Source organism: Hippopotamus amphibius, chromosome 3, assembly GCF_030028045.1.
Source record: "Hippopotamus amphibius kiboko isolate mHipAmp2 chromosome 3, mHipAmp2.hap2, whole genome shotgun sequence".
Classification (NCBI taxonomy): Eukaryota; Metazoa; Chordata; class Mammalia; order Artiodactyla; family Hippopotamidae; genus Hippopotamus; species Hippopotamus amphibius.
The window spans coordinates 138322476-138350002 of record NC_080188.1 but is presented as its reverse complement, the minus strand read 5'-3'; the positions used below and the strand labels follow the sequence as shown (position 1 = coordinate 138350002).

The 27527-nt window shown below is 41.0% G+C and overlaps 1 protein-coding gene across 2 annotated transcripts in view; it reads right to left on the bottom strand.

Annotated features, from left to right (window-relative positions):
- The window catches only part of POU2F1 (POU class 2 homeobox 1), a 162791-nt gene extending 155464 nt beyond the window's left edge, over positions 1-7327 (bottom strand). For both annotated transcript variants that reach the window (XM_057727333.1, XM_057727335.1), the window contains exon 1: positions 7215-7327. In XM_057727333.1, coding sequence (XP_057583316.1) covers positions 7215-7275 — 61 coding nt within the window. In that variant the 5' untranslated portion in view covers positions 7276-7327. The remainder of the gene's footprint in view (positions 1-7214) is intronic.
- Between the last annotated feature and the right edge of the window lie 20200 nt (positions 7328-27527).

The window sequence follows — 27527 nt, the reverse complement described above, 5'->3', positions numbered from 1 at the left end:
AATAGTTAGAGACTGTGGGCAAGTCACTAAACCACTGAGAATATTGCCTCATCTGTAAAGGTTTTGAGATAGACTGTATCTAAATTACCTTCCAGCTATAATGGTTCTAGGATGCTTTGGTTCCTACATACTTAGACATACCCTGATCTCTACTCTGATCATTATTTTCTACTATATATTTTAATATGTAACTACAGTCACCCCTTGGTATCCACAAGCGATTGGTTCCAGAATCTTTATGGATACCAAAACCCAGGGATGCTCCAGTTCCTTATATAAGAGGGTGTTATATTTGGATATAGCTTATGCACATCCTCTTATATACTTTAAATGATCTCTAGAGTACTTACAATACTTAATACAATGTAAATGCTAAGGAAATAGTTTCCGGGGTGCAACAAATTCTAGTTTTGCTTTTTGGAACTTTCTGGACTATTTCTTTCCAGTATTTTCGATCTGCAGTTGGTTGAATTCATGGATGTCAAACTCACCAATATGGAGGGCTGAGTGTACATATATTGCTTTAAAATTTTCCCTGCTAAGTAAACTCTACAGCAAAGTCTTCCACAGCAGAGTCTTACATTCCCTTGTTAACCCCCGAGACAACTGGCATAGGGACCAGGTACACAGCAGCAGATATTTTCTGGTAAGCTAAGAAATGTTTAAATAATTATTTTTAAAAGATTGATTAAAATATCCTTACCTACTGCAGTATGAATCAGCCAAAAAAAAAAAAGAGAACATTTTTTCACTAAGCGGATTGTTAAAATAAGTATATTAAAACAAGAAAATAGCTAAGTCACTTCTCTCTAAAAAATGAATTCACTCTACAGATCACAAAGCTAACTGTAATAACTCCATTACTTGAGGTGACCACATTTAAAAAACAATTGAGCTGTTTAACATACACAACCTAATGTTCACTTCCTAGCCATTCCTGTTTATATCTTCTATTGCAAAGAGAAAACTCTCCAGTATGCTCCCCCCCAAAAAGGCCTACCATAATTTTTATTATTTTATTGATTTAATGGTTTAACTTTATACTTTAGAGCTATAATTCCAACATAAAACCCAATAAAGTTACAGAGAATTATGAACTAAATCATGTGACAAATTAAATTGTACTTGCAATGAATATCACAGGCTGGGTAAAGCCACTACCAACACTCACATTGAGCTAAGTTTTGTGCTTCACAGTGTCTTTTTAAAAATTAATATTATGTATCCTCTTCTGGATGAATATCTAGTTTCCTTGATAGTACTTTTAAAAAAGAATCTGATAAATCTAGAGGTTTGCTGATTCTTCTTTTGCTCATTGCTAGCCCTGTCTGCAAGATCTAGGCAACACTGAAAACTTGAGTATTTGCTTAACTGGGGAAAAAAAAATTAAAAACAAAAAACAAAGGCATTTTACCAGTCACTGAATACAAATAAGATCTCTTATCAACGCTCAATAAAATAATATCCTACAGTAAAAACACAGAACTCTATAAACCACATGCATTATATGTAAAGAGCTTCTTCAAATCAGAGGTTCTGAAACTCGACAATTCTCATATTCCAAATTCTAAATATACTGTACATGGATCAGTAAGTCAGGCACTGGCTCCACTCATGCTATTTTTGTTTCCATTGCTATTACTGCGGAAAGAGTTTATAAGGGATCATTGCCAGCTTAGAACATAGTTAGAAATATTTCAGTACAAAATAAAACCAATTTATTCCTAAGAAGAAATATAAATCTACTAAGTTATTCAACTATATTTATTTATAAAATGTCAACAATGTGCAAAAATGTTCAGCAAAAGAAGATGGATAAGTAATCTGTGAACCATAATTATTACCTCTTTCAACCTTTATTCCACTCAAAAAGATATTTTTAAGCAACACAATCAAGATAAGAATTAAGCAAAATTCTGACCCAAAGAGTTTCCTATAAAGAGGAAACGGAGGGAAGAATTAATTCAGGAGGGATACCGAAACTCAAATAAGGCCGATGTATAACAATCAATTCCACGCTCTAATGTCTAATATTAGGTTCCCTTGAAGAAATAAGTAATAAACATGTTTGCTCAGGCATTTAACAATAAAGGAGGCAAGAGAAACAAGAACATGCGTGACCCAAAAGGGACGTGTTTTGTCTGACTTGTTCTGTTCTGTAAACAATAATTATTTGAATAGTTCTAAGCACAATCATTTCCATTAGGAAAACACATTCCTGCTTAAAATTAGGCTTCATAGTAAGTCTTTACTAATCACAAAAACTGTAACTGAACCAACACTTGTATAAAAGCAAATTAATGACAGTCATAAACCAGTATTTTAAAAGAAAATTAATTTTAATAGTGCTTGAAAGAAGACTAAAGCTGTAGGCTTTCAACATGAAAAACAAAACAAAAATAACTGATAACATTAAGGCAATCACCACTACATTATATTATAGTTCTCCTAGTACAAGGGAACAGACATTCATGGAGTGAGAGACCAAGTTTTAAAACACAACTTAAACACATAAACCCACACACCTAAACTCAAGATCAAGCAATACAGATTCAAGAAACCTGAAATGTTTCATTTTTAATGGAAAATACTTACGAAAGGCAACATTCACATTTCCAGTTCTGTCATTTTAGAACCACCTGCTTAAGATAGTCAAGGCTCCTTTAAACAACTTTGGAGGCTTTATAAGAGCAATTTAACATTCTGAGCCCTAAACTTATTCCAAAATTCATTGACCAGATAAATAACAGACTAACAATTACTTCAAACTACGCAGCAACGAAACATTTTATTTCTTCTGCTTTATACTGCCTATTGAAGCAGAGAATAGTAAATTTAAAATGTGGCAGAATACTACACCATTTAAACCTGAATAATAGTCGCTGTTTGTTTTCCCCTGACTACTGGGGTTTTTGACAATGACAAAAGGAATCAGAAATTAGTTTGGGGCCAAGGTTAAAAATTACTTGAACAGGACTTCCTAGGTGGTGTAGTGGTGGGGAGTCTGCCTGCCAATGTAGGGGACACGGGTTTGAGCCCTGCCCTGGGAGGATTCCACATGCCGCGGAGCAGCTGAGCCTGAGTGCCACAACTATTGAGCCTGTGCTCTAGAGCCCGTGAGCCACAAGAAAAAAAAAAAAAGAAATTACTTGAACAGTAATGGCTTGGAAGAAGAATGGTCCTTTTAGAAATTAAAAATATTTGGTCACTTGTCACATAAACCTTCAAGATCTAAATTCAAAAGTACCATTGTAATTACTAGATGGGGCAAGTTAAGAAGGAAGTGACAATGGGTTTTCTGAAAACTTGTGGGAAGCCACTTGACAGATGCAAAAGGAGGCAGGCAGGTTACAACTTTATGAAGGCTCAAAAGTAACCTAAAATACTCTATCAAGCTTGGCTCATAAGGTAGGGTTAGGAATAAACCACAGCAATTCTGCCACATTCCCAGGACATTTTAATCCTTACTTTAAGATAAACTAGTTAAAAATATGATGAAAAATGTCTGACAGGAAAATCTAATAGGTCAAAAATCATATGTGGAATCACTACCTCACAGTGGAACAATTTTAAAACTCACTAATCAATCAAAATAAAATGCACAAACTTGTCCAGACTAAATTAAGACAATCCAGAAAGAATTCTGAATTTTTTTAAAAAACTGTTTGCAAAGCACATGCTTTACTATAAGTATTCTACCTTATTTTAAACACTATAATTTTAACCTAACCGAATGTATAGCTCTCATCCTCTTCAAATCCACTTTACTCACTGAAATAGGTTTTAAGACAAATATGATCTCTCCTTTATCTTGGGCTATGCTCTGATTAAGTCAAGAAACACAGCTTCTTACTAGTATTACAAAGAACCTGTCTAAAAAAGTATGCTTATGGATCACTTCTATGATTATACTTATTTAAAACCATGGTCTCCAATTGAGAATTTGAGGAAATGAATTTTTACAACAGCATGGAAAGCCAACCAAAACATAAGGCCAGTTAACAATACTCATCCTTTCCTGTATCACAAAAATTGTAAGAAAGAAATTTTGTTTGTAGAAAGCAAATTATCATCTTGGATAAAATATCTACAACCTCGGTAGCGGTTAAATTGCAGCTATAAAGGAAACTGTCCCGAGATAAATGGTTTCCCTATGAGAAGGTTTCAGTGCTACACTTCACCTCAGGACAATAAATCAAATTAACTGCACCTTGTCCTCTGTCCAATGACATCATCAGTTTGACCACATCTTGGGAATCGGGTGCAAAAACATATGCTATTTAAGGCATGAAATCACATTACTGTTTTTTGTCCATCCGACCTCATGCTTCAGGTCTCTGAAGCAGTTATTCACCTGAACATTCTCATGAAAGCTACAGATTTTTTTTTTTCCTGCTGCATTCAGGGCCAGCCTACTAGAGGTAAAAGAAGAAAAATAGTGAGAACTAGTTATTTGAAATTGGCTTGCTTTTAGCCCATCAAATCTAGAATTTTGTTACCAATTAAACTGAAGACTAATGTCTCACAAAATATGTAGCTCGCAACTGACCATCAAGTAAGTGCCTTAACATAATTTCAAAGGTTAAACACATCGGTGTTAAACAACATTTCTCTGATACTTTCCTCTACTAGCAGGGGTTAAAAAAACCACCGAGTATCAACGCCATGTTTTTTTTTTAAACATTAGAACTATACAAAATAAAAAAGAAAGAAAACTTTACCGAGGGAAAGTCCCCAAATCAAAATTATTATTTCTTTTAAATAGCAAAAGTTAATCTGCCTTTCACAGATCAAATGTCCTAAGTTTATATAAAACATAAAATCAATTGACAGCTTAAAGAAAAAGGGGCGGGTGTGCTGGGAGACGAATAATTTCCAAGATCAAGGTAGACACAATGCCTGTGTTTATTCTTTCATTTTCACTCATTTAACCGTGACACAAACACTCAAGGAAAACATAACCCATTTCTGTTTTCAGAAGTGCTACAATTAAAATAAGCAAGTCTATGACAGGGATAGCACGAAATTAATATCAGCCCCATTGTAAATTAGAATGAAGAGGCTGAAAAGGGAATGCAGCACTGAGAAATTTTGAAAGTGCTGTTAATTGGAATTTCTAAAATGCCTAGCTATTCTACAACTCCTAGAAAAAAAAGTCTGGATTTTACAAATACTGCAGACATTTACAAAGCCTGAAAGTGTTTAACTTGGGGGTAGGAGCCAAGGGGCAGGGGTGAACCAGCCCCAAAACAAAGTGATTTATTTGTGTTAAACCAAAATAGGTTTCATTCGCCTCTGAAAATGAGAAGTCATAGATTTTTTTTCTTAGGCCCATTATTATGGCAAACTATAAGAAAGTCTTTTTAAGAGAAAACAAAACACGACAGAGTTGATGCTTAGCTAGGAGCTGTTTGCATGCTGCTAAAGGCCCCAAGAGGGTTTGTTCTGCCCGCGGAGTAGGGGTATGCGTGTGGAAATGGTGGGGGTGGAGGGGTGGGGGTCATGTTGGTTATTAGTAAATAAATCAAACGGCAGAGAACATGAGGCCTAGGCCACTGCGAGAGGAGCCAAGGCCTAGCTCTCCCCCTTCTCTTCTCAGCACAGCCTGGGTTTGATCTCAGGGCCCTGTGGATTGCCAAGGAAGAAAAAAAAAAAAAAAAAAAAGAATCATATCGAACCACAAAAGCACATGGGGCGAATGTAAAATATAAACACGGCGTTGGGCTGTGAGTGGCTGTTATTAAAGGTCTGAATTACTAAACATGAGAGGCGGGGAAAGCCAGGCGGCCATTTCAATAATATAAACCTCCCCGAATTAGACATTATTCAAATGAGAGAGGTTCAGCTAACCAGAGAATCGAGAGGACCCAGCACCCAGCAAGAAAACAGGAGCACAGAACCAGGGAGGGGGATCCCCGCCCCTACCCAACTCCCAACCGGAGAGGGGAACCCAAGAACGTTATCAACTTGTCAGCCCAGCTGGGGCTGGGGCAGGGGCCGGAGGGCAGCGCTTTACGTCCGAGTTCCCGGGAGGCCTCCGGGCGAGGCTGGGGCCTGGGAGCGAGAGGCCCCCGAGGGCCCCGGGCCCCGTCGGTCCGGGTCGAGCGCAGAGACGAGGAGCGGGGAGGGGCAGGGGGAGACGGGGAGCAGACGGCGCCCGGCACCTTCAGCCCAACTCCCTCGGGAAACCACGGCCGCCGGGGGCCAGGGAGCCTTCCCGGGAGCCACTGAGACCCCGACCGCTGGCCCGGAGCACATGCGGCGGCCTCGCAGGACCTGCCCCTCGGAGGGGAACTTCCCCCCGGGGCCGCTTTCAACCCAGTCCGCCCCCAAGGGGGCGACGCGGACCCCGGCGCGGGCTCTCCCGCCGCTCCGCCCCCAGGCCACCTCACAGCGGCCACAAGCGCTCACCCCTACCCACCTCCGGCGCAGGCCTGGCTCGGGTCAGGCCGCCACACAGGGCACCAGCGCGGCGCGGCTGAGGCGCCCGGGTCCGCGCCCCCCGGGCTCGACCCCGCTCGGACCCCGGTGCGGCGGCGGGGCTCGGGCGCCTGCAGGGCGCTCTCCGCGGGCGCACCCCCGGCCGCCCTCCGGCCCGTCCCCCCCGCCCCGGCCCGCTCCCGGGGGGAGGACGCGTGCGGCTGTCCGGCCGCCGGGGTCCGCTCCGGCCCCGCCGCCTCCCCGGCATTGTGCTCGCCGCCACCTCCATTCCCCCTCCACGCCCCCCCCACCCCGCGCCCGCCCGGCCCGGCCCGGGTCGCCCGCCCGCCCGCGCCCCGCCGCGCCCCGCCGGCCCAGCAGCTATGAATATGTAAAATGTCTTTATTGTCCTCTCCCTCTGCCCTGGCCCCGCGGACCCGCTCGGGTTCGGGCTCGGCGGCGGCGGCGGCGGCGGGCGGCCGGCGGAGGAGGAGGAGGAGGATGGCCGGTGCCGGCGGGCGGGCGAGCCGGCGGCGGGGTGGGCTGGGGGCAGGAGGAGCGCGGTGGATCGCAGCCCCCTTTGCCCCTTGTCTTCCCCCTCCGCCTGGCAGCTCCGAGCCTCTTTCCCCCTCCGTTCGGCGCCCGGCGGGGGCTCCGTGCTCCCCGGCCCCCCATCTCCCCGCCGTTAATTATAATAATCCTGAGTACTAATAAATTATGCTAAGTCGCGGGGGGGGGCAGCGGGAGCCGGGGTTGAGTATGAATATGAATATGTAAAATGCTGTAATGATTACCTGCTGCTGCTGCCGCCGCGGCTGAACTCTCATCTTGACTCGCTGCTCCTCCGTCCGCCATTTTGAATATTTTAACCAAAATCGCCCGGTCGATAAACCCTCCCTCGCTCCGGCTCCCCTCCCCCCTCCCGCCCTCCGTGCCTCCGCCCTCCTCTCCGCCCCCTCCCGCTCCCTCCTCTCCCCGGGCGCGCGCCAGGGGGCGCGCGAGGCCGTCCCCTTGGAAGAGCCCCACCCCCCTTCAGGCGCTCTGCGCACGCGCCCCCTGGCCGCTGTGGCTATTCAGTGGCTAAAGCGCCCTCAACCTGACAGTCACCCCTTCGCTTCATTTTTCCTTCTGGGCTCTGCACATGCGCAACTTTCTCCGCGCGCCTGAAAGGCTGTCCGCGCATGCGCTACCTCTGGTTGGCTCCCTCCGGTTGCGTAACCTGTGAAGTGCAGCACGGGGAACACTTGTGCCTTCTTATTCTCCTCCCTACTCCTCCCGCCTCACTCCCCTCGCAGTTTTCCTCCGGTTCCCCCCAGTGGCCTGCTAAGAGAAGGGCAGGGGACACAGCGGCCAAGAGCGTGGAGACGCGTGGAGTATCGGTGGGCGGGCCAGCCCGCGCCCTCTTCGCTGCGCACTTGTTAAGGCTTTCCGCGCTGTTGAAACACCGACAACAAAGGAGGGGCCGCTCCCCTGCTAGGTAATTTCCGGCCCTGTGGCCAGGTAGGGGCGGAAACGCCCACCCCGGGGAGCCGGGCTGGAGGCACCTGCTGGGCCACGCGCGGGCCTCCCGCGTTAAATTTGAATCCGAGCTAGTCCCCGCCCCCAACCCTGCGAACGCCGGAGACCCGGCCGCGGTTACCGCGAGGGGGGAGTGTCCTGTGGTGGTTTTAATTAGCCCACATCTCTGCTGCTCTGCTAGTGTCTGACACCCGACTGGCTTCCTCGCTAGCTGGGAGTTTTATTAAATGGCTCATTCCCGCCCCTACCCTTCTTTCACGTGCCTCGATCGCCGCTCCCCGGATCGAAACAAACAGCCCACCCCCTGGTCAGTGGACTGGCGTTCTCCCCTTCCTTTCGCTTAGGAACATCTTAAAAGACAACCTAGCAGTAAACTGGAAAATGACGACCTAGTAAATAAAAATGTCGAAATCAGCGGTAGCTTCATCATGAGTTTTACTTTGCTGCTTCTCAGAGTAAATATGATTAGTAGGCGTTTTCCCTTGTAAATATCTTTCTTTGTAAGTAGTCACAGCATAATGTTCTAAGATTTCTTTATCTTTAATGGTAGATTTTCCTGGACAGGACCCAGGTCTACCATGTCTAATTATTTTACGAATTTTTAAGCCCTATGATTTTCCCAGGTTTTTTTTTTTCCTTAAGAGAAGTGCACTGTATTTCATGGTTACCAAAGTACAAAAAAAAAAAAGTTCGAGATAGTCTGTCTTGAGGAGAAAAACGACTGTGAAGTTTAAATTGGGTAGGATTACAGATTATACACAGGAAAAAACTGATCTCTAGGAGATAGCCAGCAGTTATTTTAATGGCTAAAGTTTTAATCATGGGTCTTAGCCTGCTCATTGAATTTCTTACACTGTGCAAGTACAGTTAAAGCTATTGTCAGTGACAGCCAATGAATTTCGGGTGATACTGATTTATTCATGGCAATTAAGCCCCAGGGTGTATTCATGACTGTTTAAGCCAAATAATTGGGCTTCCCTATAATCTAATTATTTCAAACTATGCCAGCCAACACACAGTTAAAGAAATGCAAAATTTAATCATGTTACAATTAATCTGTAAGTATTGCCTGAGTTACATTCACCAGCCTTACTATAGGGAAAGTCTCAGAATCATCAACCTATTGGAAACAAAGTACATGGCCCTGAGGGAAATAAATTTGAAATCATCTTCACTAAGAAAAAGAAGTCAAATACCCTTATTCAAATTCTTATCTTCTATTTAATCTTTATTTTGCTCTTTGTTTCAAAAAGTACATTAATATGACTTTCAGAAAGTAATTGAAGCTAGTGCCTGTGCTATTCATTCTTTATTATTTTATTTTTGTAAAAGAGAATTTTTATGGAATGAATTTTTATGTAAAGAATAATAGCTCTGTGAGGAAAAAAAGCTTAAAATAGTCTGTATCAATGATTCATTTTCCTCTTGATGGTAATACTTATGTTTCCAAATGTATGCCCAGGGCCTGCTGTAACACCTGGGCATAGTAGGTACTCATAAATATTTGTTGAATAAAAAATAATGAATAATACAGTTATATATGTTAGGATTATTTTAAAAATTGATAAAGTCATTTATTTAACAAATATTTATGAAAATCTGTATTCTGCCATAAACTTTACTAGGTGCTAAGGATGTGAAAATGTATAAGATATTGCTTTGACCTCAGCATACTCAGTGTATCAACTTTTTTTAATCTTCACAACTCTGGGAGGAAGGAACTCTGTTTATTCCAGTTTTCCAAGGTGGGGAAATTGAGACAAATGGATGTTATATAACTTGCTTGTATTAGTCAGGGGTCTCCAGAGAAGCAAAACCAATAGGAGATATATACATATGTAACTTTATATGTATGAAAGATCTCTCTTATAAAGAATTGGCTCATACAATTACAGACACTGAGGAGTCCCCAAATCTGCAGTCAGAAGGCCTGAGGACCAATGGTGTAACTTACAGTCTAAGTCCAAAGGCCTGATTCAACTTTATGTTCTTTAAACCATTATCCTAATCACCTAATATCCGTTTCCACACATGTTCCCTAGATTTCTGTTTGTATAAATTAGAAGACTCAAGGAGTTCTATGCACTTCCTCATAAATCAAATAATACCCAGTTCATGATAGGCAGCTCAGGTTTCATGGTAATTTGGTGGCCCATGGTTAAGCATTCAGTCTCTGCTGAAGTCAAGTAACAGGCCAAGAGCTATTTCCCAAAAAGGAGAGTAGTTATCTATAGAAGATGGCAGGGCTTTGCTCGAAACTCCTAAGGGTCTGAGCTGGAGTCACTTGTTGGGGCCTAGCAGCATCCCTACCTACCACTGACACGTCAAGCATCTTTGGATCTGCTGGTTCCTCTGGCCCAAGTGGCAGAGCAGCTTGGACAGCTGTCTGGACCTGTTGCAGAGCTTTCTCTTGTTCTGGGTCTCACCCAAAACTAACAGCTTTTTGAGTCACTTGGTAAGTAGGTCAGAGTAACACACCCAAATGAGGGCTGTTGCACCCAAAATCCAAAGAAGCTCAGTAGGCACTGGCCCTCTTTTTCAGTTGTAGGATATCTTGACATGCCCCACACCAGTGGACCCCTACAAATTTCACTGAGGTAGAAGGCCCCTGAATTTATGTCAGACTTATTTCCCACCCTCTGACACACAAATATCTCACCAGTAAGTCTGAAGTAGTTGCTACTTCTTGTTCACCAGGTCCAATCAGCGTGATGTCATCAATGTAATGGACTAGCGTAATAGCTTGTGGAAGGGACAGGAGAGCAAGATCCAGTGAACTAAGTTATGTTGCAGGGCTGGAGAGTTGACATACTTTTGAGGTGGGACGGTGAAGGTGTATTTGCTGAAAGCAAACTGCTTCTCGTGGGTCTTATTAACAGGGTTGGAGAAAAAGGCATTTGACAGATTAATAGCTATACACCAGTTTCCAGGGGATGTGTCAATTTGCTCAAGCATTGAAACCACATCTGGTACAGCAGCTATAAGTGGAGTCCCCACCCAGTTAAGCTTACAGTAATCCACTGTCGTTCCCCAAGATCATCTATCTTCTACATAGGCCAAAGGGGAGAGTTAAATGGGGATGTGGTGGGAATAACCACCCCTACATCTTTCAGATCCTTGATGGTGGCACTAATCTCTGCAATCCCTCCAGTAATGCAGTGTTGCTTTTGGTTTACTATTTTCCTAGATAGAGGTGGGATCTAGTGGCTTCCACTTGGCCTTTCCCACGTAACAGCCATCACTCCACAGGTCAGGGAACCAATGTGCAGATTATGCCAGCTGCTTCCATTTTCCAGGATGGGGGAAATTGAGGCATAGAGGTGGTAAGTAACTTGTCCAATGTTACACCACTATTAAACAGTAGAGCTGAGATTCAAACACAGGTCAGGGGCTGTACTCTCATACCACTATGCTGCTCGCTTTGGATCAGGCAAAATCCTGGAGGATTTATAGTTCATGTGGGAAGAGAACATAATAACACATAATGTCCTTTTATGTAATCTCATTATAATAAAAATGTAGACATGGATGCAAACTTATGCTCACACAAAAACATATACACAAAGGACAACTTATAATTGCTGAAAACGAAATAATTCAAAGGTCCTTCAACAAGTGAATGGATTAACAAACTGGGATACATTCATAACATGGAATATTATTCCACAGTAAAAAAAAAAAAAAAAAAGAATTATTGACACGTGCAACAACATCAATGAATCTCAAAGGCATTACCCTGAGGGAAAGCAGAAAAAATCTCAAAAGGAATCATATTGCATGATTCCATTCATATAACATCCTTGAAATAACAAAACTGTAGTGGTGGAAAACAGATCGGTATTTGCCAGGAGGTAATGGTGGGAGAAGGTGCAACTATAAGGGATGGGTATATGGGAGGCTTTCTGGGGGGAATGGAGTTGTTCTGTATCTTGATTGTGCTAGTGTATACATATGATTTGATATATATATATATATAAATTACACACACACAAGGTATAGAAGTAATACAAGGATATGATGAGTCTGCCTAGAAGTTACAGTTACTGTGAAGTTAGGTAACACTGGTAATGTGTGGTTGTGAATATATCAGTCTATCCTGCTAAAGGGCAACACATAAGCCTTTGCAGCTAGGTGTGGCCATATGACTATATTTTGGCTTTTGAGTTTTAAGGAATTGTTGGGTCGGCTTTCTGGGAGAGCTCCTAAAAGAAGCAGTTCCTTTGTTCTTCCTGTTTCCCTTCCTGCTGCCTGGAATGCAGATGTGAAGACTGAAATTCCTGCAGCTTTCTTGGGCCATGGAGTACCATTGTTCTCAAGAGAGCGGACAACGTTAGGAGCAACAAGCCAGTCAGATCTTCTCTACAGCTGAAGGGAAGCCTGGGACTGGGACTGGGCTGGTACACACTTCCTTGTACTGAAGTTAACTCTTGGTGCTGTTACATAGTTTTGTTAAAGGCTGAGGAATCCAAACTCTGGGAAATGTATTTTAATGACTGTAATTACTGTATTACTGTGTGTGAATAAGTGAAAAATTATCATATTTTTATAAACATCTCCACCATTTTAGTTCATAAAGATTATCATTCTAATATAGCAAATTAATTTCTTTAGTGACCTAGGGGTGTATTTCATAGCTAATTAATCTTATAGCAGGGCTTTCAAGCCATGCTTCATTGAAGCCCTTACAGCTGGCCTTAAGGTAGGCTGAAGACCAACCCCTCTACCTCCTCTTTAGCTGGGATGACTCTATGTTACCTATGTTGGAATTCAAGATAAGATTTCATTTGAAAACATGGTGTCACTGCTTTAAAAAAATTATATATACATATATATATATATATATATGAAATTTACTGTCCTGGAAGATTCAACCAAGATGTTTCACTGCTTAAAGGTACATATACTATAAATACTTTATTGAAGTGGAGTGAGCTTGGCAACTGTGACTATAAAAAGCTTTCAAGATAAAATGATCACGACCATTGAATGTGAAGCATTGGGACCTTGATCTCCTTTTTCTCCGTGTCTTAAAATGCACCCAGAATTTTTTCCAAGCAAGATTTTGATCCTGCCTCAGATATTTCCACAGTCCTCCTCCATGAGCAGGTGGAGATGGCCTCTATGAAATTAGTGAATATATCCCAATCACATATCTTAACTTTCATAAAAGGATGTCAAGCCTATTTACTGTAGCTGTCTGCTGTAATGTATGTTTCTGCCCTTAATGTACAATTAAGAGAGTATGTGTACTCAGAGAATGAACACTGAAACCTTTACAAGTCAGTGCTTATCAGAAAGCTCAATCTCATTAATGAAAACTGTCTGCTGGTAGCCCATTGTCCCCCCTGGCTCAGGGTCAGCAAATTCATGGCACTGCTCTTACTACTGTCCCTTCCAAGCCTCTGGCCAACTTCTGTAATCCATAACCCTTTCTTAGGCTGAGCCTGGACTCTTGCTCAAACATGATTCTTCCAACCAGTGCTTCAGGCAGTCATTGGCTCCTCATCAGCGTTGGCATGCAGGATGAAATCCCCTGCTCATTCCAACTCTAGATACTCTTAAAAGCCAAATTGTTAGGGAGCTGTGCACTTGAAATACGTCATTTTGTCCTCTTGTAAGATTCTTTCCTCGAATTATGCTTGGATTTATGTCATCAGCCTACATTAAAATTATAAGGAGGAAGAAAACTGAGAAATGTATCCTATTTACTGTAGGAATATTTTTGGAGTATCTGTCTCCTTTCTGAGGATAGTTTCTTAGTCTGAAGGGCAGAGGTGAAGGAACTTGCCCAACTTCATACAGCAAGGAACAGAGCTAGGGGTTGAACCAAAGACTGCCTGATCCCATACCCTCTCTAGGCCTCTAGATCTGCTCTGTGCCTTGGCTGCCATCTGCCTCTCCAACCTGCCTCCTACTGCATCTAGACATTCAGCCCTTTGCTTTGTTTCCATGTTTGCTGTCTATTTTCTTCCCTTGCATTCATTGATTCAATTTCTGCCCTTCCTGTTTTTTCCTGCCTCTTCCTATCCTTCCTCGTAAGCTTTTTCTAAATAAACTCTTCCTGCATTTACTCATCAACTTATTATAGTCTGACATCTGCTTCAATCATTTTCCTGAAATTACTTTATTACAAGTCACTGTTGACCTCCCAACTGCCAAATCTGATAACACTTTCAGTCTTCATCTTATCCCATCTCTCAGCAATTAGACAACAGTGATGGTTTCTTCCTTCTTAAAATCATCTAACTCTGGCTTCAATGACAAATTGCTCTCCAGTGTTTCCTCTTATCTCTCTAAACATGTCTTGATTTTCCTCACTGGATCCCCTTCTTCTTCCCATCTAATATAAGTACTCTCCAAGGATCTGCCCTTGTCCCTCTCCTCGTTGCTGCAAGCCTGTTTGATGTCATTCCCTATCCCCATAGTATCAACTGTTATCTCTCTGAAGTCAACCCCCAAATCTACACCTTCAGTCTTGATCTCACCCCCAATGTCAGACTATGTTTGTTACATTTGTCTCTTTCACTAAAATATAAAATATTCAAGGACTGGGCTATATTATCCTCATTATTTTTTGTTCTCTTTTTTTGCTTAATGTTTCATTACAGGCCTGGATATAGTCTATGCTTAGCAATTTTTAAAAAAACAATTTTTTGCATACTTCCCCCTAGATTTTAGTGGCAATCCAATACACATAAGAAGCCTTTATTCTCTCACAAGCATTCATCGAGTACCTACCATGCACTTGGCATTACTCTAAGCAAAACATTTCCTTTTGTTTTTTGGAAACCTTGGGGTAAGTACACATTTAATTCACCTTTTTTATCTTCCAAGTCTACATCTATATGTTTTATCTACTCTCAGATGTACATTTTTTTCACATTTTAATATCTTTGAAATCAAGATGCATCCTACAAAGGATATGGTAAGAAAGCATTGTGTCATAGTTTAACTGACAGCATTTTAATGGTATATAAAATAATGGTGCATCTTACAACCAATGGCATATTAAATCTATGAAATATGATACTTTGTATAGAAAATTAAGGTTTAGAAACTTCAGTCTAATGTTTAATCATCCAAGAAATATTTGACTATTCTGACTATACTAGACTTTCTAAGGCAGGAAAAGAAATATTTTAAAGGAATTTTCAATAATAAGGGTTCAAACAAAAGGAAAGAGACTTCCCAGGGCACAGGAGTTTCACACATCACAGCATTTCCTCTGCTGTAAATATACAGCAGTGATAGATAAACTACAAGGAGAGAGAACCAAAAAGAAATGGGCCCAGAAGCAGTTATCATTTCCATGAATTGGGACGAGCACATAAGTGGGTCTACTGCTGTGGGCCTCTTGCGCTGCAGGCCAGGAGGAAAGCTGTGGCGTCTGGGATTTTGGTGCCACAAAGAGAAAGAACCAGAACTAGGCTCATGACTCAAAGCATCTTTACCCTGCCCCCAGCACGTGTGCACACACACACACACCACCCCCCTTGTAATTGGTGGGTTTTTGTTATAATTTTATCTTCCATAAATGTTACATAAGTAATCTTACATAGATAGAGCTTACATAAATCAAAAATGAAAACTACAGCATTTTATGATACAAGGAATTCTCATGTTTACTCCATTCCCCACTTCCCCTCCTCTTTAGGAAACCGTTTTTATTTATTTGCTGCTTGTCCTTCCAGCATCTCTTCTTGCAACCACCTAAATTCTTATTTCTCTCCCTTTCGTACACAAAATATAGATACCATATATACTGTTCTGCACCTTGCTTTTTTCATTTAACTGTATGCACAGAAAATCGTGTCATATCGGGACCTGGAGATTTTACTCTTATTTTTTGTGGCTGTGTGTGCTTCACTGTGTGCACAAGTCATGGTTTACTCTCCCAATCCACTCTTGCTGAACACAGGCTATTTACAAACGTTTCCTGTTACTCCAAGCACCCTTCTACCTGTGGCATTTCACATTCCCACACACCTTTATAGATGGAGGCTGAGCAAAACTGCCGCTTGACTGTTGCCTAGGACTGTGGCTTTGTAGAAAGTTGATGAGTTAGCCAAGTAGGAAGACCAATCACAGCCTTGCAACCAGGAAGTGAGTAGAATTGCTCCCTGAGTTGTTCTGGTATTGCAGGAGCCTCTAATCACCATCCCAAGACCTAGTTATGGGCTAAAAATTTGGGAGGTGGTATGGAGGTAGCTACAAAACTATTAAACAGCCAAAGAGAGAGAGAGAGAGAGCCTTCAAAATAAATATGTACATATGTATGTGTATAAATATATATATTTCAAAAACAAAACATACATGTGTATTAATATGTATCACACATATTTTAAAATTATTAAATTAATATTAAAAGAAATTCAATTTATATTAATTTATTTAAAATTATATTTAACTTATATTAAAGCAATTTATCCAATTTTTAAAACTGGGCCTAAAAATTAATTTAAAAAAAATAGTAAAAACAAACAAACAAACAAAAAAACTGGGTCTATATCTCAAACTTAGACCAGGATCATTTCTAAATGGTTAGAAGATTTAAATGTAAAAAACAAAAAGAAAAGTTCTAGAAGAAAATGTGAATGAATTCCTTTGTAAGAAAGATATTTAGCAATATCGTTATCAGGAAAATTGGAATTTAAGGCAAAAGGAATAAAAATACATAATAACAAAAGGCTAATCCATTGAGAAGCTAGTTCAACTATGAATCCGTGAGCAACGAGCAACATACCTTGACATGTATGAAATGAACACTCGATTACAAGAGGGAGCAGCAAAATCACAAGCACAGACAATGTTAATACAAGAAGCTTGTCCCTATTTTTACTTATCCAGAAATGTAAACTAACAGTGATGCCCACGCCCCTCTCATTACAATCAAATGAGTCGGACCTCTCAGACTGAGCCCAAACTGTCTACCATTAATGCTCAGCTGTGTCTGGACATACCTAGTAGACTGAGATGGACCAGCGGATGTCTGCTTGCTTCAAGGTCTGAAGAAACTTCTGGGAGAAAAACTATCCTAAATGATCCTGGTACTTTTCAGCTTGACCATATATCCAATCCATCTTGGTCTTCGAGGGCATGAGCAACTATGATTTGAGCATGGTATCCATTACTCAGTTTAAATGTCTGGCTCAGATTCCTGTGAGCACTCATCTATGGATTCCTGTGGAGAGGTAGCTCTGGAAGCAGAGGTGATATTTGAAATATTTAACACCCAGTATGGTATAAGCTCTGACCAAAAAGAACAGACAACCAGCCCATCAGAGTAGATGCCAGCTATGCCTCATGCCTTACCTAATGAACTTAAGTCCTGTCTATAAAGGACATCTCATGGAACTTTCTCTAGGACATGGACACAAGGAGCACTGATCCTCCCCTGATATAGTTTAATGCACAAAAGAGAGAGAGATCTCTGCCCCACCCTGCCAATCAAGGACTGCAGTGCTGTGGGAAAGGGACCAGCAGCACCAACCAAAAGCAATAACAGTGCTTAAAGAGGGAAACTTAAGTAGACAAAAAGGGTATAAAACGGGATCTTGTGTAACTGATCAGATGTATTTGATAAGGGAACAGAAGGTGATGCTTAGGTGACTTCTGGCATCAGCTAGATCTGAGATCAATCCCATTCTGTCTGTCACTCACTGTTTAAATTTAGGCAGGACACTTAAATGCCTTGTCTTTAGGGTCTTCATGCTCTCTCCATGCTCCCTGTTGTTTGCAGGTAGTGGGAGGATCATGGGACACACCCCCAAGGTCTCACCAGAAATACCCACAGGGACTAGTTCTACATGGGTTGACAGGGCAAGAGCCAGCAGCACGAGAACCACACAAGTCAGCATCTTGAGCACAGGCAAGAATAGGGAGAGAGCAAACTGGGGTTTATTGAACTATTGCTCTTCTCTTTTATTTTACTTCAGTTCCATAGATATCATTGCCAGAGATAAAAAGTACAAATCCTTGCCTTCAGAAAATTTTAGGTTATTGAGCATTCACCAGCGTGGGTTAAGTACACAGTATGAAACCCACACAGATCAGGTGATCTCAAAGTAGATGCATCTGACACCTGACTCAGACACCAATTAGGAGCAAGTGAGAAGAAGGAAAAGGAGGCGTCTTGGACAACCACGAGCTTCCTGCTTGAGGGGTTGGAAGGACCCTGTTAAGATAAGACACACAAGAGGGGAGCTGGGGCTGGAGGTGAGACCAGCACACTATTGCTGTAAGACTATAGTTTCTGAGTAGAGGACATGTAGGGTGGAGGGAAGTGCTACATATGCATGATCTTATTTAAATATTATGCCACCCTTGAGAGCGAAGCAACATTTTCATTTCATGTTTAGAGGAAACAAGATTTAGAAAAATTCAGTAACCTGCCCAAAGTCACGCAGGCACTAAGAGTTGAACCCAGGACCACCTTGCATCTGCTTTTCTCACTAAGCCAGGCTACCCCAACTAAGGAGAGAGAAAACCTAGTGTTTCTCATTGCCAGATAGTTCTGATTGCTATTTACTTTCTCATCTACTTCATATTATGATACTGTTTTCCTGGAATTGGATGATATAATACTAGAAATTGAAGATGTTTATTCGCTACAAAGATTACATACGTAGGCTTCCTGTCATAATCAAGGGAAGTTGCTCACATCATTTATGATTTCCAGTCTTCTCTGTATATGATCATGCTTATTTTAGGAAATCTGTTTTTACTAAGCTTGCTGATCTTCAAAAGGAAAATAAGCAGAGGCGGGACAATGATATACCCTTTTGATATTTATCGAGTCTGGTCTATCTAAAATTAGTTTGCTGGGAAGCATTGCATGTGATGAATGGTATAGTATTTAAATGATCCTGTGATGTTCTCCCTTGTAATAAAGCAAATTATTCAAACAAAACTATTTTGTTTTATTTCTTCATACAAAATTCATGTTTGAATTTCACCTAGGTCCTAAAATTTTAAATTTCCATGACAAGTTTTATGCATTATTAAATTTTATACACCAATGCATTATGCTTTTGAAACTGATTGTACATCTAATTAATTCAGAATATTAACTACAATTTCCATAAAATGAATAAGATAATGTTGATGGGGGTGAGATGGAGGGCTACAATCCTCTCTCCCCCTCTCCTCAGGATCTCAATTACATGTACACCAAAAACCACTTCTCTGGAAGTCCCTCAGCCAGTAACTTCAATCTGGGGAACACAGCCAAGACCCAAAGTTCATTTAAAATGCCTCCAAATAAACTAACTTCTTAAAGACTTGCACTTCATTCCTAGGCAAACCTTTCTGTCCCTCTATCAGAAGTTAGAATCCAATTTTTTTTTTTTTTTTGCTTTTTTAGGCAGAATTTTTACGAGTCATGTAACTTCTAGATCCAAAGCAGATTAAATATCAAATTAAAATGATGATGGGGGTAAAGAAGATTCCTAGAAACTGTCTCCCTGAGAGAAGCAAGAGTGTCTATTGACAGCCTAATAACCATGGAAGAGAGACAAAATACCAAAAGTGATTCAAGAATTCAGAAAGCATGGCAAGTCTAGGCACGATTTATTTTAGGAGAGTATAGCCCTACCTGCATCAGGTTCTTACCATACTATATACAAAAAGGAATCAGTGCTCATCATGACTCAGTGACACCAAGGAATGGTTAAATTCGTCTTTGTTTCTGCTTAAGAAACTAGTGAAGTGTACAGTGTATTTTGGCAGGCTTTCAATCAGAAAGGGTAAAATGTTATAAATCTTAAAGGGCTGTTTCAATCATTTGAAACATTGGCTTACTTGGAATATCATGTTTCCTAACAATGTGAAATAAGTGAGCATCTTATTATATGTTATAATTGAATCCTCTTTCGTTTGTTTAAAAAAAAATAAACCGCGTAAACCATGTTGATATTACATATCCCAGATGTCTCAAGACCCTACTGGCCTATGGGTATAAAGGAGGTCAAATTATCCACAATAATCCCAAAGTTCCTGTTCTCAACACCAATCCCCATCACTGCAAAACATCAGCACATGCCATTTGAAGTTGGCCTTTCACGTTCCCCTCTGTGCAGAGTCCCCTGACATCCTGCTAGTCAGGAGCAGGCAGCCTCCCAGGGCTGTCACAGCCCCAAGCCCCTGGGCCCACCAAACAGCTTCTGGACCGCCTTGTGATTTTGCCATGCTAGGTGTGCAGCTGTCGTGGAAAGAGGACATCTCACTGCACCACTGTATTGAGATCTGTCAGCCAGCCCAAAAGTGTCACTGCTTGTGCCCCAAGTCCCACTGAGTGACTTAAGAAAACTGCTCCTACAGCTTTGAATCCTCCCTTCTCTCTCCTGAGGTCTGGCTGGGAAACAGGCAGCTTTCACTTTCCCCTCTCTTCTCTAGAATCTACCTCAAACCTCCTCAAATGCTTTTCCCCAACGCAGATTCCTGGGCCTGCCCACTGATGGGTTCAACAGACACAGTCTGGAAGCCGGCTTGGGATTCAGCTAGTGTATCGTGCCTTAGAATGTGTTTGAAATTTTAAAATTCTTTTTTTAAAAAGACATTATATGAAGCAGTAATTTTTCTTTTTTTAATCATGGAAACTTCCCCTGAAACCAAATCTTACTCAGAAACTCAGCTCTCTTCTCCCCTTTCCCCCTTTCCTGGGAGCTGCCATATTGCTTCAAGCCACACGGTAGCCTCCTCAGGCTGAGGGCTGTGCTTTGGTAAAATCTGACCAGGCCTCCTCTCCCATGATTATTTCATTCAATAATTGAATTCTCAATTCATTCTTCACTATTTCACTATTCATTATTTCATGAAAATATTTTAAATCACTATTTAAAAACAGTGTCACATTCTTTAAAAGAGAATGCCCTAGGGCTCCAACCTTTCCCACCGCTGCTGGCAGTCCCAACTTTATCTCCACCTGACAGGATCCCGTGCTAGTTCAGGAGTGCATGCAACTCAGGAATGCAGAGCTCGGACATCATTCAGTGAGCGGAACTGCGCACTCCAGGTGCTTACTGGGCAGGGGGATCCTGACTCTATATTTAGAGAATCCATCCTATGCATGGATGTCTCTCTAAAACCCCGTACATTGGGTTCTTTTGTATCAGGACTTGATGAAGACAGCCAGATGGATTAATTGAGAATAACAAACTCTCATCACGGCATAAACTCTAAACAGTTTTCTAAGAATTTCTGCATAATTATTTATACTGATTAGAGATAATGTTGAATCAGTATAAAATGACTCTATTGTTAACTCTTTGGGAACTCCTCATGGTGTGATTAAAAGGAGAAACTTTTTATCCTGATTCTATCTGGATTCTGCTTGTAATCTGACAGACCCACGTTTGATCTCCTGGAGAGCATGTAGTAACCATGTAACCCACGACTTACATATTTGAGTAACTTTTAATATCTTTGTTAGTTATTTTGAGAAAGGCCTTTTCAAGAATTTTGCTCATTTTGCTACTGTATTTTCTTATTGATCTGTAGGAGGACATTATATATGAACCTTTTGTTGGCTAGATGTGTTGTAAATATCTCCTCCCATCCTGGTGTTTTTTTCACTCTCTCAGTGATGTCTTTGGTGAACAAAAGTTCTAAGTGGTGATGTAGTCCACTTTGTCAATCTTTTCCCTCATGGGGGACCAACCATCCCAGTTCGTTATTTCCAGTTTGGCTGGAACTAAGAGGTTTGCCGGGACTTGGGATGTCAACGTTAAAACAAGAACAGTCCAAGATAAGCCAGAATGGTTGGTCACCCTAGGCTAGGTGATTCATGTTGTTTTTTGGGGGGAAGGGATCCTGTCAGGTCACAAATATATTTTCCAGTGCTATCTTCCGGAAGCTTTATTGTTTTATCTTTCATGTTTAAATCAAACATTGATCTAGAATTGACTTTTTGTGTGTGGTGTGAGGTAGAGATCAACATTCAGTTTTTCGCCTATGGATGGTTACCAACTGACCCAGCACTATTTATGAAAAAGACCCATCTTTCTCCATTGTTTTGCAGTGATACCTTTGTCATGTCACATGTCATAAATCAGTTGTGTGGCCTTGTTTCCGAACGCTTCATTGTGTTCCATTCATCTATTTTCTCTCTCTGTGTCATTATTATAGTAATTTATTTAGCTTTGTAGTAAGTCATGGTATATGATAGCATAAAGTTCCTCTGACTGTCTTCTTTTTCATTAAGATTGGTTTGGCTGTTCTTGGTCCTTTGCATTTTCATATAAATTGAGCACCCAATTGTTGATTTCCAAAAAAAAAATGTGTTGGGATTTTGATTGAGGTTACATTAAATCTCTAGATTACTTTTGGGAGATTTGACATCTTAACAAAACTCAATATTTCAGTTAGTGAAAATATTATATACCTGTATCTATTTAGGTCCTTTATTTCTCTCATCAATGCTTGGTACCTTTCCTGAATAAATTTTTTTAATTAATTAATTATTTTTATTTATTGGCTGTGTTGGGTCTTCATTGCTGCTCGTGGGCTTTCTCTAATTGCGGTGAGCGGGGGCTACTCTTCATTGTGGTGTGCAGGATTCTCATTGTGGTGGCTTCTCTTGTGGAGCACAGGCTCTAGTGTGCAGGCTCAGTAGTTGTGGCACATGGGCTTAGTTGCTCTGTGGCATGTGGGATCTTCCCAGACCAGGGATTGAACCCATGTCCCCTGCATTGGCAGGCAGATTCTTAACCACCATGCTACCAGGGAAGCCCCTGAATAAAGTTTTAAATAAACACTTTTGGGGCCCCCATTCCAAACCCAACGAATTAGAATCTCTAGGAATGAGTTGTGGTTATGACCATGAATAGCTTGGTACATAGTCTCTGGACTTGCTTCAATATTTAGACAAATGTAAATGGGTATCTATTCCTTTGAGATTTAAATATAATTACTTTGAGGTGCCTAACACATTTGGTGCTAACTGCGATGCCGTTGTTCTATTTCCCTCAGTGTAGTATTGCAAATTCCTGGAAGCTTATCGTCTCATGGTCACTTCTGACACTGAACCCTCCTCTCCTTGACCTCTGGATCTCACTTTTATCTCACTGCCGGGATCTCTTCTTCACAACAATCTAAACAATTCATGGGCCCCATATGGAAGTTAACCCCTTTGCCAACTCACTTTCTTTATCATATTTTGAGTAAATTCACTCTGCACACTCTGCGTATCTCTGGCCCGCCTCTACACATCCAAAGATACATTTAGATGCTCTGATAAAACAAAAGCGTCCATTCGGAGTCTCACATTTTAGCAATGAAAAGTAGTGAGGATTTAAAATTTCTTTCTTTTACCACTCCTGCTTCCATAATTCTCTCTAAGTAGAAGGGACCAATTGGAGCTAATTATTTCCCCATACATAAAAACTATTTTAGAATTATCCCAACTTTCAGAGGTAGAAGGCTTCTTATATACATATGTACACAACACATGCACATAGATCAATGTGTTTATATTGGTGTGTATACACACATATATATGTATATATGTGTATATACACACATTTAAGTATATTTTTAAACTATTCTCCATACTGAATTCAGTTATGGTCATTTTAAAAGTGATCTTCCTATGTTTTTCAGGTATACAATCATGCTATTTGCCCATAACAATAATTTAGAAGAGACAACAATTAAAAGAAAAAACTATATACTCAGTGATGAGCTCTTGGTGGCTTAAGGCTACGTCCCTTGCATTTTTATTTAATTTTATAGAAAGACTGAAAAAGGTCCCCACTTGGCTCGCTGCTTCTTTAATGGGTCTAGATATTCATATTTATTGACTAAAAGCAGCCCTAATTTTTTTCTGAGTTTATACCATTTTGTGAGGAGAGAGAGAAAAAAAGACACTTTTATGGAGAAAAAAATAAGGAAGTGGAGGCTATAAACGTTTTATGTTTTTATATTGGTTCTTCCATAAAAAGATTGCTTACCACAGGCTTAGAATTCAGGGATTAATTGTATCCATTTGCATTTTAAAAAATGCACTCAAGAAAATGCTCAAGAAATGTTTTCTCCTAATCCTTAGGAAACCCCACAGACTGAGCATATACTTCTGGACCCTAAGACTCTTCATCAATTGTTGATCCACAGCAGATCATTGCTTTTGGAGAAGATTAAAAGACTTGCTCCCAAAATGGGCTACCACAAAAGCAAGACTTGTGAATCAATCTACTCCAAACAGATTTTAACTAAATTATGTATTAGTAATTTTAACCTGCTGTATACAGATTGTACCCTCAAAATTTCCTTCCAGGATAATTAAATGGCTTTGCATTCCATATATGAGGAAGAATACGTACTGACAGTGGAGTTGGTAGAGCGGAGGTGAAAGCAAGAGAAATAGTGCTGGAGGCAGAAGAAAGCTGCTGAGGTTACAGTTTCAAAAGAAATTCTAATCGTTGGGGTGGAAATAGCAGAAGTATCTGGATTTTGAGCATCAGAAGCCTTCTATTTGAGGTATTCGGAACTCTGCCACAGGTCACTCTAAGTGTCACATATACACTCCCAGAAGGATCTGCATTATTCTCATCTATATGATTAAGCACTGTGCATGCGTAATGTGACAGCTTCAAATCTTAGCACAGAGTTAGAAGTATGTTGAGTCATAGCATTTTTCCCTTATTGGATGTCATCCACACAGCATTCGCAGCTTTTGAGTTATAGTTCCCTTGAAATTTTCTAATTGTCTTATATAAAAAGAAATTGCAACATCTCATTGGTAAAGGAGGCCAGTCTTGCAGAGGGAGGGCCGGTACTCCAGCTCTTATCTTTGTTCTGAAGGCAGATGGTAACCTAAGGAAATGCAGGTTTTTATCTCTTGCCCTAAAATAATATTGTTTCTGACTGAAAGTGTTTTCTCACTCTTAAAGCTTACCAAACTTTTACTAAAATAGAAAGTGAGTCAAAAGTCTTAGAGTGCTCGTTATAAACCAGTTTTCCAGCCTTAGGAACTCACATTTATAGAGCACAGCTTATGAATCATGGTTTTTGCTTTTTATTTTACACATGTTAACTCATTTCAATTTTCCAACAGCCCTGAGAGGCAATGATAGAGCCCAGTTTGTAGATGAGGAACTGAGGCTCAAAGAGGTTGAGGGGCAACCCAGTATTTACACCCTAAATGGTGAAGCCAGGTTTCAAACCGAAGTCAGTGTGTCTCCCCAACAGTTTCCCAGACAGTCCAAGGTGGTCCTTGCTCTGCATTTTGAAACTGCTTTCATTGTGTATGCTCACTTTAAAAATACCAGGAGATATATGTATAAATAGAGCTGATTCACTTTGTTATACAGCAAAAACTGGCACAACAGTGTAAAGCAATTATATGCCGATAAAGAGCTTAAAAAAAATTTTTAAAAACATAAAAAAAAAGTTAAAAGGAAAAAGAAAATGCCAGGAGCATGTAGTGTATGCTATTAGAGTAACAGCTGTAGTCAGTGTTGGCAAGACACAAACCACCATCAGCACCTCGTATATCCTGAACAAAATCTGCAAAAATTTTCTGTAACAACAGTAATGTATTTTAATAACAATAATAGCACCTTAAATTTGTTCAACATAGAAGAGTTTGCAAAGCACTTTCACATGTTATCTCCATGTGTTGTAGATTGTCTAGACCTAGAGTTTCACATAGATTTCAACTTAAGTGTCAGTCCCAGTAACTGGTAGCAGGTGCCTCAAATTCTCTGCTGAAAAGGATCCTGAGAATCATTCCAGGATGAGTAGGAATCAGGGCCACGATCGATTAGACATGTCTGCCACGGCTCAGTTGTTAGAGTAATGACACATTAGTCATATGTTTGCTGTCTCTTGTCTGTTCTAGTCCACTCTTTTTACAAAGGAATAAATAACTTCTTTATGGCCACATAATAAGTGGCTGAGCTGAAACCAAAGCTCAGGTTTCCTTCAATCTGTCGTCATTGCAATTAAACCATATTGCACGTGAAGAATGTGTAGTCTGGAGTTTAGCATTCAAATGGACTAGAATTTATTATAAAGTTTTGAGCTCAATAATGTTTAATCTAAAACAAAATTAGATGTTTTCTCTAGCAAAATCCAAAAAAAAAAAAATTGACGCCACCTATGAACAGTCCCACAGGAATGGCCTCAGGCCTGCAAGTGCTGTAGAGGGTACATACTGCACTGGTGAGGCTAAAGACATGATAGGCTATTGTCAGCTGTGTGCTGTTACCTAACTGATAATACCTGGAAAGTCTGAGAGGCTCAAAAACCCTATTTCAAAGGCCAAGGACCTCTTGATAGTGCTAGAGTAGCATTGACAGGACATTGGACATCACGCCAAGTCTCCAAGCTGACACAGCAAGAAGTGCGACCAATCTTTTAGTTAATTTAACATCTCCCTCTGGCCTGTGGCAAAAGCACATCCAGCTTCTTGAGGAATTTTACTAATGCAGTGTTAACACAATTTAGTATAAAAAAGGAAGAGAAGATTAACTATACGTATGCAAGCTGGAACACATAGCTGACCTTTGGGAATGATAGCAAAACTCCCAGGTGGTTGTGGCTTCTTCAGAGTGCAAGTGGCACTGGCTGTAAAACAAATGACTGCAATAAGACTTGTAAAGAATAGCGATACAGCAGAGAGACTGTACTGTCCCTAGTGTAGGTCACAGGTTTGGACGCTGTGGCCACACACTCTCCTCTGTCAGCAGCGTTATCTCTGAATACAGAAGACAAGGAGGTACATACATACTATGCAGTCCGCTGTGGCCATCAAAGGCCAGTTTTTCCTTCCAGCTGGAGTAACTGGCCTGATTACACAATACCCAAGACCCAGGGCAGTCGAGTGGCAGAATACCCCACCCCACTACTTAGCCCCAGCCACCTCTGAGAGAGCAGACAGGGATTTCTTATAGCTTTACACACTGCCTTTGTTGGCTGTTTCCAAGGTGACAAAGTGTTCTGTCCTTTGCTGTAAATAAAGACAGGAGCAAAGGGATCCAACGCTTTCTTCCTCCTCTATTAGGCTTCTGTCAAGTTCAGTTGCGTGCTTCTTATGAGGGGATGTGAAAACTGTGTTTCCCAGAGTCAGGCCTTCCCAGGGTTTTGTTGCTGCTGCTGTTGTTGTTGTTAGTTTTGTTGTTAGTTGTTTTATGTGCATGTGGAAATTTGCTGTCAGACATTGAGTCTGTAGCTGGCATCCAAGGCCCTCTGATTCTCACTCCTACTTCATTCCAAAATGTTTTCTCAGCAGGGGAGGAATACATTCAAATACTGTTGAAGTTGGGTATTATATGTTCCCAGTTAGTCACTGAACCTCCCTGGGAGATGACATTTTCCCAAACCGTTGACACACACTTGGCCTGTGACATTCTTTGGCCAAATGTACTCTCAGAGGAAGTGATGTATGCTGTGTCTGAGTAAAGTTTTAAGAGCTCTCATAGCTCTGCCATTGCTCTTTTCCCCCCTCTACCATAAGAGTGGTACTTAAGGACCAGGTAGGGGCTGCTCCTTCAGGCAAGATCTCAGAATGAAGGAGATACACAGAGCACTGCCACAACCAACCACAGCTGACATGTAATAAGAGTGGGAAATAAAATTTTGTATTTGTGAGC